At 48.0% G+C, this 15,853-nt stretch overlaps 1 protein-coding gene across 6 annotated transcripts in view; it reads left to right on the forward strand.

Moving 5' to 3' along the window:
- The window catches only part of Ankrd27 (ankyrin repeat domain 27), a 52,505-nt gene that overhangs the window by 19,123 nt on the left and 17,529 nt on the right, over positions 1–15,853 (forward strand). For all 6 annotated transcript variants that reach the window (XM_017589356.3, XM_063266553.1, NM_001271264.1 and 3 more), the window contains 9 exons: positions 433–554; positions 1,625–1,703; positions 2,831–2,963; positions 7,410–7,502; positions 9,191–9,318; positions 9,761–9,843; positions 10,553–10,668; positions 11,545–11,637; positions 14,074–14,271. In XM_017589356.3, the coding sequence (XP_017444845.2) occupies positions 433–554; positions 1,625–1,703; positions 2,831–2,963; positions 7,410–7,502; positions 9,191–9,318; positions 9,761–9,843; positions 10,553–10,668; positions 11,545–11,637; positions 14,074–14,271 (1,045 nt within the window). The remainder of the gene's footprint in view (positions 1–432; positions 555–1,624; positions 1,704–2,830; positions 2,964–7,409; positions 7,503–9,190; positions 9,319–9,760; positions 9,844–10,552; positions 10,669–11,544; positions 11,638–14,073; positions 14,272–15,853) is intronic.

Raw genomic sequence — 15,853 nt, forward strand, 5'->3', positions numbered from 1 at the left:
TTGTAAGCTGCCTAGTGTGGATGTTGGGAGTCAAACTCCAGTCCTCTGCAAGAACATTACATGCTCTTAACCATGGAGCCATCTCTCCAGCCCATATTTTTTTTTTTTTTTTTGAGATAATATCTCTCTATATACTCCAGGTGCCTTGCTGGCCCAGGCCGGCTTTGAAATTGTAATCCTTCTGCCTCAGCTTCCCGAGTGCCAGTATCACAGACTGGCACCTCTAGGTCGGGCTTCTGGATTTTTATATTTTTGAATTCCTAGCGAAGCTCTCTTGTCTGCAAGCCTGGGCGGAACACCACCGACCTGCATCAAAGTACTTCTTGGTCTGTGTTTTCGTTGGCCATTCTTTGAAGCTGTAAGAAATGTCTAAGCAGGTATACGACCAGGACGAGAGCGTTGGGCCTGAAATTTCTACTCTGTAAATCACAGCTTCAACATTCCTCGGGCAAAGAGAGAGCTGGGACAGCTGAACAAGTGTACATCCCCACAGCAGAAGCTGCTGTGTCTGCGGAAGGTGGTCCAGCTCATGACACAGTCTCCCAGCCAGAGAGGTTGGTGCTGGGAAGGGACCCGGCTGGGCAAGGCAGCAGACCTGAAGGTCTTTGTAGGAGGAACACCTCAAAGGGGCTGGAGTTGCATGGGGAGTGTCCTGGGGGTTGGGAAAGGCAGAAGCAGATCAGCAAAACCTGAGAGACAAAGGCAGTGGCTTCAGCTGGGCTGGGCTGGGCTGGGGGTGGGGATGGGTGTTAGACTTGCTCACCTCATTTTGTACATATGTACTAAAAAAAAAAAAAAAAGGGTAAAAGTAAAGTAGGGATTGGGATTGTCGCTTAGTGGCTGAGCTCGTGCTGGGTGTTCATGAACCCTTCCACCCCTAGAGCCCCATTACAAAGTTAAAACAAAGGAAGCAAAGAGGATCCTGAGAGGGATACCCAAGCAAACTTACCGTGTGCCTCCAGCAGCAACAAGGAAAAGGGTGGAGGTGGGGGCGACCCACATCTGAGTGATGGGTTCATGAACCGTCTCGGGAAGTAGATTCTCTCTCAGAAGGGACACTGAGTGGCAGAGGTGGCTGGGACATCCGTGGTCTGTCTTTCTGTACTGTTTGACATTTACTTAGTTAGGTTCTGTTGTTGATGTTTTGAGACGGGGGTCACGCACGTTATGTAGCCCAGGCTGGCCCCAGCTCATCCACTGCTGGGATTACAGATGCGTGCTGTCTCATCTGGTCTTTTTTTCTTTTTCTTTTAATTAATTTAATTTTTATTTTATTTTACCTAGGTGCTCTTAACTGCTGAGCCATCTCACTGGCCCCTCTCTTAATTTTTAAAGTCAGGGTCTCACTATGTAATCCTGGCTGGCCTGGAACTCGCCACGTAGCCAGACCAGTCTCCAACTCAGGATCTTCCCGCTTCTGACTCCCCGAAGCGGGATGACAGGCTCGTGCTGCTTCACCCAGCTAGCTGTACATTGTTTTATCCCTTTGACCCTGACATCTGTTCAGGACTCTGCTGCCTGGAGTGTGATTTCCCCAGAGCAGGGGTTTGGCCTTGGTTGGTGGAGGAGGGTTTCATCCTTCCGTTTGGGTCTCATGGCGGCTGTGGCCTGTCTCCCTTTGCAGTGAATTTGGAGACCGTCTGTGCTGATGATCTTCTTTCCGTCCTGTTATATCTGCTTGTGAAAACAGAGATCCCTAACTGGTAAATTTCCTTCTTAAAATAATACTTCTTACCTATTTAGGTTCTTTTGAGCCGGCTCTCTCCTGCAGCCCAGGCTGGCCCCCAACTCTTGCTTTTCCTGCCTCAGCCCCTGAGTTCTGGGATTTCAGGAGAGATCCGCTCTGACGGGCAAACAGTATTTGAAAATGTGTCTGCTCTGTGTATTTTTGAATTTGGGGTGATTCTGGGCAAAGCTGCCTTCAGTGATGTACCTCTTTAGGGCAGTGTTATGCCCTCCAGCCTTTGGGGGTGACTTTCGTTCAGTGGATAGATCGGGAAACTGAGGCCCGGAGGGCTTCTGTTTTCCTTTGTGGAGAATGGGGCGAGTCTGTTGCTGTTGCTGTATGGGAAGCAGACACCAGCTCACAGGGAACCAGAATTCACTTTACAGCATTAACTTTCTAACTAGGTATGATAGCTCACCGCTTTAATCCCAGCACTCAGGAGGCAGACACTCGTGGATCTGAGATCCTCAATAATCAGCTGTCTAAGTTACTGTTCTATTGCTGTGAAGAGACCCCATGGCCAAGACAACTTATAAAAGAAAGCATTTAACTGGGCTTACATTTTCAGTGGGTTAGTCCATAATCATCATGGCAGAAGTGTATTGACAGGCAGGCAGGCAGGCAGGCAGGCAAGGTAGCTGAGCGGTAGCTGAGAGCTTATATGACTTATAAGCTGCAGGCAGAGAAAGAAAGGGAGAAGAAGAGAGAGGAAAGGAGAGCGGTAGAGAGAGAGCTTTTGAAACATTGAAGCCCACTTCTGTGATATACCTTCTTTAAAGAGGCCAAACCTAACCCAGCAAGGCCGTGCCTCCCAATCCTTCCCAAACAGTTCCATAGTTAATGGAGGGCCAAGCATTTCAAACATGTGAGCCTGTGCGGGTCACTCTCCAGCTCTCTAATAGCTAGCCTTGTCCGGGGGAGTAACTCGTAGTTTTCTTGCTGATTGTACACAGTATGTGCAGGGGGATGAAACTGGGCAGCAGCCATTATACCCAACCTCTCCCCCTAGTGCATACACTGGATGCATTGATCAGCCATACACGTCAGTAGTGTTGGTAAAGTGTTCATTATCCAACGGTAACCCCTTTTTCTTCTTTTGGTTAGGATGGCGAATTTGAGTTACATCAAAAACTTCAGATTTAGCAGCTCGCCCAAAGATGAGCTAGGATACTGCCTGACCTCAGTCGAGGCTGCGATTGAATACATCCGGCAAGGAAGCCTCTCTGCACAGCCGCCTGTAAGGTCTCCCCACTCTCCCACCCGTCCTCCCTCTCTTGCTATCGGGGAACCTTTAAAGAGTTGGGTTGAGGGGGTGGCTGTTCTTTCGTGGTCTCCCAAAACTGGAGCCTCGGCTGTTTAATCATTACGGAGTTTGAGAGCTACTCAAGACACTGGACATTAAGCCCCTAATTGATTGTGAAAGCTGGTGTGTTGCCAGTGGGATTTGCGCAGTTAGTAGCCTGCTCCATTAATCCCCGCCATCTTCAGAAGCCAGAGTGTAGGGAAGGGAGCCAGATATGACAGATCGGGACTTTGCGAGGACAGTAGGCAAGAAGTAGTAATTGATGTGTGCAGTTCGAGGATTCAGTGGCCTTATTATTGTTTCTTTGGTTGGTGAGCTTTGGTGAGAGAGAGAGTGGATCTGTTTCTCTGTAAATTATGAGAGTCTTAAGCCGAGATTTCACCACAGGCCTGTCTCACTACATGCCGACAGATAAATGGTAAGACTCAATAATATACAGAAAGAACTCCAGGCTGAAGTCAGTTGTAGTGGTGCATGGCTGTAATCCCAGCACTTAGGAAGCTGAGGCAGGAGGATTGCTGGGAGTTTGAGGCTGACCCAGTTCCATGGTGAGTTCCATGCCAGCTGGGCTTTACTATGGGCATTGTGCCAGAAGGAAAAAGAAAAAGTAAATATAAATAAAACACGCAAAGAGAATGAGTTTGGGTTCAGCCTGAACTACACAGAATAAGACTCTGTATAAAAAAATACACAGTCATCCCCCGGGTGTTGAGCAGGTCAGGTCAGACAGATGCCTGTACCTTGCTTGCCCTGTCAACCCAGCCAATACTGTGATGCCCTTTTCTCTTGTGACTCCGCATGGGAATCTGTCTTTAAGAATGGGCTGTGCTTTTGCTGCTGACTGGCTTCTTCCAGTTTACAGAGTTTGAGTTCACAGGGATGCATGAAGCCAACCGTAATGTGGTGGTGCTGTTTCCCTGGTGAGGAAGCCCCTGTATGCCTCCACACGGCAGGTGGGGGCTTCTGCATGTCAGTCAGTTGAGTTGGTTTCACTAAGAGCTCTGTGTAACACGGTTTCAGAGACGTTTCCTCTCCCCTCCAGAGTGTTGTGAAACTTGAGCTAGCCACAGTCCTCCTTAGGATGTTCATAAGTGGAAACTCCAGCTTTCTGAACACAGTTCTATAGCAATGGTGGCAGGATCAAGGTGGAGACCCTTGGAATAAATGGACCCTTGCCTACTTAGTTTTTAAGATTGTGTGTGTGTCTGTGTGTATGTCTGTGTGTGTGTGTCTCTGTGTGTATATGTGTTTCTGTGTGTGTGTGTCTCTGTGTGTATAAGTGTTTCTGTGTGTGTGTGTTTCTGTGTGTGTATGCGTCTGTGTGTGTATGTGTGTGTGTCTGTGTGTGCATGTATGTGTTTTTGTGTGTGTGTGTCTGTGTGTGTGTCTGTGTGTGTATGTCTGTGTGTATGTGTCTGTGTGTGTGTATGTGTTTCTGTGTGTGTGTGTCCCTGTGTGTATGTGTCTCTGTGTGTGTGTGTCTCTGTATGTGTTTCTGTGTATGTGTGTCTGTGTCTATGTGTGTGTGTCTCTGTGTGTATGTCTGTGTGTGTGTGTCTCTGTGTGTGTGTGTCTCTGTGTGTGTGTGTCTCTGTATGTGTTTCTGTGTATGTGTGTCTGTGTCTATGTGTGTGTGTCTCTGTGTGTATGTCTGTGTGTGTGTGTCTCTGTGTGTGTGTGTCTCTGTGTGTATATGTGTTTCTGTGTGTCTGTGTGTTTCTGTGTGTGTGTGTGTTTCTGTGTGTGTGTTTCTGTGTGTGTTTCTGTGTGTGTGTCTGTGTGTGTGTATCTGTGTGTGTGTCTCTGTGTGTGTGTTTCTGTGTATGTGTGTGTGTCTGTGTATGTGTTTCTGTGTGTGTGTCTGTGTATGTGTGTGTCTGTGCGTGTGTCTCTCTGTGTGTGTATCTGTGTATGTGTGTGTGTCTCTGTGTCTGTGTGTGTGTCTCTGTGTCTGTGTGTGTATGTGTTTCTGTGTGTGTGTGTCTGTGTATGTGTGTGTCTGTGTATGTGTGTTTCTGTGTGTGTGTGTGTGTGTGTGTGTGTGTGTGTGTGTGTGTGTGTGTGTGTGACGTGTGCAGGTTCCTGAAGAGGAAGAAGAGGGGCTGGGTCCCATGGAACTGCAGTTACAGCAGTTGGGAACCACCTGATATGGGCGCTGGGAACTGAACTCAGGACCTCTGGAAGAGCAACGGGTGTTCTTAACCACTGAGCCATCTCTCCAGCCCTGTATATCTACGTTTTTAAAATGTTGCGTCCCTGCTTTGTATTTCCACACTCCTGGCCTGCCTGGCTTTCTCATTGGCATTTTGGTTTTGGAAAGATGATGCTGGGCACGGAACTTGGGTCCTTAAGCATGCAGGCTCTTCTGAGCCCTTGCTTTTGGAGGCGAGAGCTCTCTGCTTAGGCTGGCCTGACCCTGAGCTCCCAATCCTTCCTCACTGAGATGATGGCATTCGCCACCATGCGGGCCTCTGAGTTCCTACAGTGTTTGCTCGGTTCCGGTGAGCCTCTAGTTACCCTGCGTCCCCCGCAGCTTTAGTCCTGGCTGCTCCACCTCGCCTTGCTGCTCTTCAGCTTTCAGACTTGAGGAAAGAGCCGTGGCTGACCTGCTATGGCATGCCTTTGATGTGTTCCTGGTCCTAAGCGCCTCAGCCGTCAGTCATCGCACAAAGCAGATTGCTAGAGCTTTATTTAAGCAGGAGCCAGCTGGGGACAGAAATGGCTCCTTTTGAAGAGCTGGCAGCACTCGTATATCACAGTCATCATTGTTGGGGGTGGGTGGACACAAGGGATGATGCTTGATGAGTGACCCGGAAGTGATCCCTGCTGCAGTGCACTGTTGGCTTTGTCCATAGCCTAGACACAACTTAGAGACTCGTAAAGAAAGAACTGTGCTCTGCCACGTTGCCAGGGCCTGTGAGTTTCCAGCATCGGCTGTGTTGAAAAACTTTTCCTTTGCCTCCTGCCAAGACTCTTCGGGAAAAAGTTCACATGTTTTTGACCCATTTGGTTTCAGGGGCCCAAGTGAGCATGGGAACCTCATGGTAAGGATGATTCTGTAAAAAAAGACTAGGAATGTGGCTCAGTGGTAGAGCCCCTGCCTAGAATCCCCCAGTGAGGGGCTGGGGGCGTGGCTCAGTGGTAGAGCCCCTGCCTAGAATCCCCCAGTGAGGGGCTGGGGGCGTGGCTCAGTGGTAGAGCCCCTGCCTAGAATCCTCCAGTGAGGGGCTGGGGGCTTGGCTCAGTGGCAGAGCCCCTGCCTAGAATCCCCCAGTGAGGGGCTGGGGGCTTGGCTCAGTGGCAGAGCCCCTGCCTAGAATCCCCCAGTGAGGGGGGTGGGTGTGCTTCAGTGGTAGATCATCTACCTAAAATACCCCAGTGAGGCGCTGTGGGTGAGATTCCGTGCTGATCACTTTGATTCAAATTCTGATGTGAGAAGCTGAAGTCATTTCTTCAAGAGAGGGCTTTGTCTAGCATGTTAAGGCCCTGGCACTGCAAAACAAAGCAAGCCCACAATGAAACAAACAGAATATAGTATTGAAAGTCTTGCTTCAAACGCTACCTGCAATGCACAGTTTTAGCCATCATGGTCATCAGGTAGTAACAATAATAGCTAATAAAGTATAAATTTCTACATTTTTAGATTTTGTGTGTGTGTTGCACGCACAGGCACATGTTAGATGTCTGTGTGCAGTACCTGTGAAAGCCATAAGAGGGCGTCAGATTCCCTGCAGCTGGATTTATAGGCGGTTGTGAGCCACCTGATATGGGAGCGGGGAACTGAGCTTGGGCCCTCTAGGAGAGCAGCAAGCATCTTGCCATCTCCCCAGCCCCAAACTTCTAGACCTTTTTGTGTCCAGGTAAGCATTACCTTTGATAGGAAAGGCTGAATCTATGAATTTGGGTGGCTCCTTGAAATGCTCTAAGTGCTTGGGAGTGAGAAAGGAGTCAGGGATTCCTCTGTATCTTCCTAGATTATTTTTTTCCAGTGAATTAGACAGATGTTTTCATGAGCAGACTCGTGACATGAGATTCCTCCTGCTGCTTGGCATCAGGAAATAGAAGACAGTGTCAGGTGATGTTATCCACAGCTTTGGATAAAACAGCAGTCAGGGCATTCAGGCATTAGAGGTCAGTGATGGCGGAGGCTGGGATGAGCCAAGTGTCAGTCTGGATGATGGTGGCGTGTGTGTGACAAATTCCACCCCTGTAGGTGACTTTCTTCACCTTACAGTCTTGCTGCCCAGGCCACAGTCTTCAGAGCTCAGTTCCCAGTGTACCCATCTTTGCCAAGGAGAGTGGGAGGGATGACAGGGCTTGTGCCTGGGACCTCTTTGGAAAGGGTCCGTGACAGGGGTCTGTGATGTGTGATAACCACAGGACGCTGAGGGATTTGGCGACAGACTCTTTCTCAAGCAACGGATGAACTTATTGTCCCAGATGTCATCAACACCCATCGACTGCCTGTTTAAGGTAAGACGCCCAGGATGGCTTTGGAGGTGATGTGTGAGCACTGTTCAGTCTTTCAGTCTCTGTAAAAGTCCCGGGGGGATTAATTTGTGTTCTGTCTGGGAGAGTGGTTGGAAGACTACCTGTCTTCCCTAACACACACTGTACTGCTACCACAGCATAGCACACGGGGGCTGCTGGGCCTCATAACCTTTGTCTGCCTTTCAAGGCAGCTCGGTGGGACCTCTTCCTCACCTGATGGAGCTGATGCCTCTCCTGGACCCCAGGTGCCAGCGTTCTGTGGTAGGCCTTAGCTGAGAGTGCAGCATCAGAGGCCTGCAGCTTTGGTCCTGAGGGCAGGAACCTCCCTATTCAGAGGCTCACTGTCTCCTGGGGAACCCATGAGGCAGTTTCTAGCTGTCACTATGGACTGCCCAAGAGTGGACTTTCTCTGAGGGTCTGCTGGTGTTTCTAGGCTTCTGGGAGCCAGAGTAGATCTCTAGAGAGAGCACATCTGTCAGTCACAGAGGCAGAGCCCCATGGGTTTGTATGCTGTGGGGAAGGGGCATCTCCTGACATTGCTGCTGTTTTCTTTCCTTTAAGCCTAGGATATACTTGATTACTATAAAGATAACTCCGAGATTCATTCTGTCTGTCTGTCTGTCTGTCTGTCTGTCTGTCTGTCTGTCTCCCTTGTCGTACTGGAACTTGAACCTTGCCCATGCTAAGCAAGCGCTCTGCAGCTGAGCCACACACCAGCCCCTGACTAGTGGATTCCATAGCTGAGCTGTGCCCTCAGTCCACGGTGCTTTGAGACAGTGTCTACCCACGTAGCCCACGCAAAATGTAAACTCATGATTCCTTTGCCTCTGCCTCCCGAGTGCTAGAGCTAAAGGTTTGTGTCACCCTACAGAACTGAGGCTTTTGCTAACGAAATCCACTTTTGCCGTCAAAATCCACACTGAGGCCTGAGCTGGATCGTGTGCCTCTTCTTAGTACTTTGGACATTTTGTCAGTTTTTTTTTTTTTTAAGTATGACTGCATTTATAGAAACAGTAATTGAATGTGAATTCGTGTTGCCCTGAAGCTGTCACCCAGAGTGGCTTCATCTCAGTCGCCAAGCCAGTGTCTCCATCTGCCCAGACAGGCTGGGAGCCAGTTCCAGAGAACGGCTATTTCAGCATCATCTCAGAGAAGCCTTTAATCCCAGCCCTTGGAGGCAGAGGCAGTGGAGATCTGAGTTTGAGGCTAGCCTGGTCTACAGAATGAGTTCCAGGATAATCAAAGCTACACAGAGAAACTCTGTCTTGAAAACGAGACCAAACAAAAAAGAGTCCAAGGGATAGCCCGGGCTACAGAATGAGACCTGTCTTTAAAAAAAAAAAAAAAAAAAAAAACAATATAAGCCAGGCTTGGTGGTCCAGGCTAGTCATCCTGGGCTTGTCATCACAGCCTTTCAGGAGACTGAGGCACGAAGATTGCAAATTCTAGCCCAGCTTGGTATGCAGTGTGAGTTCAAGGCCAGCATATGCAACTTAGTGAGATCCTTTCTCTAGGTTGAAGAAGATCCAGGTTGTGGTTCTATGATGGAGACACCCTGGGTCCACCTACAGGTGGACCAAACCAAACCAAACCAAACCAAACCAAAAGAACCATTTCTTGGAAAGCAAGTGACTCCTTAACATTGATAATATTTGGAATGCACCCTTTAGCACATCGCTTCTGGCAACCAAAAGGAAGTAGAAAGACTTCTGAGTCAAGATGACCAAGACAAAGACGCCATGCAAAAGATGTGCCACCCGCTTTGCTCCTGTGAGGACTGTGAGAAGCTTGTCTCTGGGTAAGAGGGGCCTTGCAGGCTCAGAGCGCCAGGGTGAGGATTCACGGGCTGCAGCCGTGCCATGAGATTGGATCTTTCCAGCGCCTCGGCTGTCGGTTCCTGTCACGAGTGCAGGATGACACACTTGCCTCTTCCCCATCCTCAGCCCCACCCCAGGGCTTTGCACGTGTCCTGCTTGAGCCTCACGAGAGGGTTTTAACATGGAGAGTGGTGGGTACCAGTTCCTTCTAATGACTTTTTGGCTTCCCTTCATGCTCTAAGGGCAACTTTGTAGCATGTTGAGGCTTCAGGGGTTGGTGGAGATGGACACTGAAGCCACAGGCCTCAGATTCTCTCTCACCCCCACAGAGGCCTCCGGTTTGGTACCGTCTGTGCAGCCTGGCAGGGAGGAGCTTTGCTGTGCCTTTCTCTGTGGTTATTTTTCCCCATCTTTCTGTTTCAGAAGGCTGAATGATCCGTCGGTTGTCACTCCTTTCTCCAGAGATGACAGAGGTCAAACACCCCTCCATGTGGCTGCTCTCTGTGGTATGTGGCCCTGGGCTGGCTTCTGTGAGGGCAAAAGGATGGTGCCCCACAGGCTAGTGGAGACCCAGGTGATGGGGTACTAGCAGGGACATCCCACAGGGCAGGAAAGATTGACAAATAACCCTCTGGTTTTGCTGGCCACCATGATACCTCACAGTCTGATAAAGGACTCACATGGCTCTCCAAGCTTGGGGCCCCTGCTGGCCAGTAAGGACAGGCCGGAATGTCTGCTAAGACAATCTCACAGAATTGTGGCTTGGGGTTCACATATCTCCTAATGTTGAGCCAGGTGTAGTGATGCAGACCTGTAATCTCAGCCACTTAAGAAGCTGAGGCAGGAGGATTATGAGTTCAAGGCCACTCAAAACTAGGGGACTGACTGGAGTACAAATGTGAGCCACCATGTGGGTGCTGAGTATCAAACCTGGGTCCTCTGGAAGAATAGCCAGTGCCCTTATCCATGGGGCCATCTCTCCAGCTCCTGGTCCATTGTCGTTTGTTATGGAGAACAGACCTGGGAGTGATCCCTTCATAGGGCATCCCACAGTGATTCAAGTCTGCAGAGCCTGACTCGTGTCAGCTCTGGCTCCTGTACAGCTGTGGCTGTGTCTCCTGGTGGGTCTCCTGCCAGGGCCATCCAGAGTGAGGTATTGTTGTAGGTGGAAGGCCCTCTGTTTCCTTTACCAACAAGAGGTCTTCTGTTCTGCAGGTCAGGCATCCCTCATTGACTTCCTGGTCTCCAAAGGTGCCGTAGTGAACGCCACAGACTATCATGGGTCTACTCCCTTACATCTGGCATGTCAGAAAGGCTTCCAAAGTGTGACGGTGAGCAGCAGTTCTATGTAGCATTTCGTGGTGGCTTCATGGCTGCACCATGTGCTAATCCAGTGCTACCTTCCAGGCATGAGGAACCTCGGACCAAGGGACCTCCCTGGAGATGGGTTTCGATGGGGAAATCCCTGATCATCTCGGGGTGGGAAGGGCAGGTTCTGGACATTTTCCTTTAAACTTTGTGTTGACAGGATGCAATGATTTATGTGCATATTACATACGTATGTGTGCATGTGAGCCACAGTGCACATGTAGAGATAAAAGGAAAGCTTGCTGTCTGTTTTCCCCTTCCACCATGTGGGTGGCAGGAATTCAACTCAGGTGGTTAGGCTTAGTGGCAAGCGCCTTTATCGCTTACCCATCTTGGCAGCCTGTCGTGGCATAATTTTAATAGAGGTACAGGTTGAGGGTCCTTCACCTTAATGTTCAAATGTTTTGGATTTTGGATCCTGTTGGATTTTGGAATATGAGGCATTTGACCTAAAGGCCATTTGGTATATTTGAACTAAGTATTCTTCTGCTTTGGCACATATCAGATGCCTCTGACACACTGGACATGGTATGGAATTTTCTATTTGGGTTGCATTAAAAGCTCAACGCTTTTCAAGATTGGGAAGTTGGGGGTGTATCTCTGTGCTGAAGCACCTGTGGGTGAGGCCTTGGGTTTTTCCCTTAACATGGGTGTTGGGAGAAGAAAAAAGGAAGGAAGGAAGGAAGAATGAAAGAAAGTCAGTTAATTTTGAATTTAGGGCCAGGAGTGCATAGCCTATGTAATGTTTAGGATATGACCGTGACCTCTCTGGAAGGACATAGTTATGTGTGCTCTGTGGTCCTTCTGGGGCTCAGCTGCTGTCTTCTCTCCTCTGCCAGCTGCTGCTGCTACACTACAAGGCCAACACTGAGGTGCAAGACAACAACGGCAACACCCCGCTGCACCTGGCCTGCACCTACGGGCAGGAGGATGTAAGTGGTTCCTGCTGCCCCAAGTGCTGCTCTTCATATCACCTGTGGAGAAACACAGATTTGAAACCAGACCAGTGTTGTGTTCTGTGTTATAATGATTGAAACATTGCTATGTGATTTTAATTTTTTATTTACTTTTTATTGTGTGTGTGCATGGTGTGTGTGTGTGTTGGGACAGGTGCCATGATGCCTGGAGGTCAGAGGATGACAACCATGTGGAATCCATTCTTTCTTTCCATCTTGCCCTAGTTTGGTTTCTACGGCTATGATGATGTAAATAATAATTGGGGGTTTCTACCCTACCTTTGATTGTTTAGTTCTTAAATAAAAGACATAAACCTTTATATTTATAAGAAGCCTTAAAGCATTAGAGCCAGGCAGATATCAACCCTCTATGCTATTTTGTCTCCTTCCCTGTCAATAATCCCAAGATATCACTTGCCATGCTCTGCCTGGGCCGGTCCTACTCCAACTGGCCTGTCCTCTTGGCCATGCGTTCATGATCTACCTATACCATGGTACCTTCTTCCTCTCTACCTCCTGATCTCTGCCTCAGACCCCAAGCTGAACCAATACTCCACCTACCTCTCTTCTACCCAGCTCCTGGTAGTAGGCATCTTTATTAACCAATCACAGATGGGGGGGGGCAAGATTTGCATAACAAAAGCTGGTATTCTGGAGGATTTGCTTCACTTGAAGCAACACAGAATCTAGCATTTGAATGTAGGCATCATTGGACCAACCCACTACATTGACTTGGGAGGGAACTGTTCATTTTCTATTGCAAGTCACTGTCCATCATGAAAGAAGTCTGGATAGCAACTGTGGGGGAGAACCCAGAGGCAGGAATGCTGCTTCCTGGCTCACTTCCCAGGCTTGCCCAGCCTGCTTTCTTATACAACACAAGATCCTCAGGGACGACCCCACCATAACGGGCTGGGTTTTACCTCATCTGTCACTGATAAAGAAAATCCTCACAGACTTGCCTAAGGCCAGCGTCATGGAGGCATTGTCACCATTGAGGTTCCCTCTTCCCAGAAAACTCTTACTTTGTCAGGCTGACAAAAACTATCCAGCACACACCTTTACAGGGGTCCTGGGATGGAACCCTAGGCTTGGGTAATGTCTGCTAGCCCTGTAGTTTAAAACAATTCAATGTTCAGTGTATTACGGTCGCTATATATTGAGAAATGTAAGACCCAATTGCTCCAAAATTAAATCACTTTTACTCATGCACACTACGTTTGGCTCTTAAACTCTGTATATTACATTTTATCCCAGCATCCAGGAACCCTGTGGTTCCCATTTCTGCCTGTCTCTTTACAATGTATATATTTGTTACCTGTCTTCCGCCTCTTTCCAGAGGTATACAAAAAGAGGTGCACCGGTTTTGTTTTGTTTTGTTTTGTTTTTCCTGGTTCTATGGTGTAGCCCAGCAAAGCATCCAATTCCCAGTCCTCCTGTGTGGTCTATTCAGTGAATAGTGGGGGACAAAGGCGTGGCTTCACCACAGATGTCCTTGTAGAAATTTCAAATTGTATCTAATGTTATGTAATTTGTATCTATTTCTGCAACAGCTCTTTGTGGGAAGAAAAGTTATTTTCAGTTACAGTTGGACTTGCCATCTGTATAAACCTTGGTAAATACTTGCCCAGCTCCTAGTTTGAGATTTATTTTGGATGGGTCTGTGGTCCACTATATAATTTTATTTTCTTAAATCTTTTCCCAATGTACAAATACACTCATGTATGTATGTATGTATGTATGTATGTATGTATGTATGTATGTATGTGTATGTATATATAGTCCAGCTGTGTTTTGGAATTTTGTAAACTTCTTTTATTATTTTTTGGATTATTTTGAGACAGGCCATCCCTGACTGTCACCCCAAGCTGACCTCAAACTCCTTCAGTTTTCCAAACACTGAGATTTTAGGAAAGGCTCCTTACTCACTAATTATTGATTGACAATTGGTGTTCCCCACCCCCACCCCCACCCCCATCATATTTTGCTTGTTATTGGAAGTTGCCCCAAGGCCTCCTTGAATGCTAGACAAAGAGACAAATGTTATATCACAGCCACACCCCAGCCCCTCACTGGGGGATTCTAGGCAGGGGCTCTACCACTGAGCCACACCTCCAGCCCCTCACTGGGGGATTCTAGGCAGGGGCTCTACCACTGAGCCACGCCCCCAGCCCCTCACTGGGGGGATTCTAGACAAATACTCTACCACTATCCTAGTTATGTTCTTTTGAAAAAAATGAGGTGTCCTGATCAGTGAATATGGAACCCTTGAATTGTAACTTTTGGGCTCCATATTTTGTCTTGGTAAGTGGAGCCTTGGTCAAACCAGGGCATGGACCATGGCCAAGGGAGAGACTGGCATTGCCCTTGGCTTTCCTGTCAGAGAACCATGATTTTGCTGTGTCTTGGCAGTGTGTGAAGGCCCTGGTCTACTATGATGTCCAGGCCTGCAGATTGGATATTGGTAACGAGAAAGGAGACACAGCCCTGCACATTGCAGCTCGCTGGGGTTACGAGGGCATCATAGAGACGCTGCTGCAGAATGGAGCCCCAACAGCAATTCAGAACAGACTGAAGGAAACACCACTCAAGTGTGCACTGAACTCGAAGGTAGCTCTTTTCACCTCTGAGTAATCCGGTGACTCTTTAACAAAAATAAACAAATAAAAAAACTGCTCACCGACGGGCCTTCCTAAGAAAGTGTATGTTAGCACCCCAGGACAGAACTGGTCCACCATCTTTCTGTTATAGTTGGGATGCCATAAATGGGCTTTGCTCTTTGATACAATTTTCAGTTTTGTTAGCAAAACTTTCTCAGTGTGCTCATGAGCTGCTCCCAGCAGAATTGACTCTGGCCCCTGAGCGGTAGGCCTCTAGCAGCCAGTGGACTGTGTGAAAAATGGGTGGTGGCTTTGTCTGTGAAGAGCAGAGAAAGCAGACGGGGGTGGGGGTTTAGGGGTGGAACGGGGCGGCGGCGGGGGTGGGGTGGGGAGGTGGTGGACAAAGCTCTCTTCTCTCTCCTCATTTCTGCTTCTGGAAACTTTTTCAATGTGGCCTGAAATTGAATGAATTAGGTTAATTAGAGACTGAGCCTCAGTATTTAGCCCAGGCTAGCCTTGAACTCATAGCCTGCCTCTGTCTCCTGACTATTGGGATTATAGGTCTAGCACCACCATGCCTCTAGACTTGGTCTTTTGAAGAAAAGGAGGAAGTCCTAGATTTTCCATCTGCTCGGGGGTTTGCAGGACATAAGGCTTGTTTTCTTTCTTTTTAAAAAGGTTCTATTGGGGCTGGGGATTTAGCTCAGTGGTAGAGCGCTTGCCTAGGAAGCGCAAGGCCCTGGGTTCGGTCCCCAGCTCCGAAAAAAAGAACCAAAAAAAAAAAAAAAAAAAAAAAAAAAGGTTCTATTTTTATTATTTTTTTTTCTTTTTCTATTTTTTTCAGAGTTGGGGACCGAACCCAGGGCCTTGTGCTTGTTAGGCAAGCGCTCTACCACTGAGCTAAATCCCCAACCCCTATTTTTATTATTTTTAATATTGTACTTACTTTTAAGTGAAAGAGACAGCTTTGAAAAATAAGTTGATTTTTAAGTGTATGTGTTTCTGTGTGTATTATATTCTTGGGAGCCAGATAAATGCATTCGATTCCCGGGGACTAGAGTTACAGGCAGTTTTGAGTCCCCCTCAACATGGCGGCTAGAGATGGAACTCAGGACCTCTGGAAGAGCATAACGTGTCCTTAACTACTGAGCCATCTCCAGCCCTGTTTATCTTAATTTAAATTCTGTGTGTGCATGTTTGTGTGAATTTATAGACATATAGGTGTAGTGCCCCTGGTGTCCAGCAGAGGGTGCTGGATATCCTTCGAGCTAGGGTTACAAATGGTTGTGACATGGGTGCTGGGAACTGAACCCAGGTCCTCTGGAAGAGCAGTATGTGTTCTTAACCCCTGAGCCATCTCTCCAGCCCCTGGAGATACTTGCTGATGGTAAACTTTCGTGCAACTCTGCAGGTAAACACAAAGATAGAAACGGAGAGCCAGACTTGGGTGGTCATCATAGTAACCATCTAAAGGATCTCTTCCGATGCTAAAGTTATCTGTGTTCGGTGATCAGTGTTAGAGTATTCTAAGACTCAGTGTCTATTCAGAAGATTCGTTTTCATTACAAAAGTAAGCCCAGCGTTACCACTAT

This window comes from Rattus norvegicus, chromosome 1 (genome assembly GCF_036323735.1).
Source record: "Rattus norvegicus strain BN/NHsdMcwi chromosome 1, GRCr8, whole genome shotgun sequence".
NCBI classification, from domain to species: domain Eukaryota; kingdom Metazoa; phylum Chordata; class Mammalia; order Rodentia; family Muridae; genus Rattus; species Rattus norvegicus.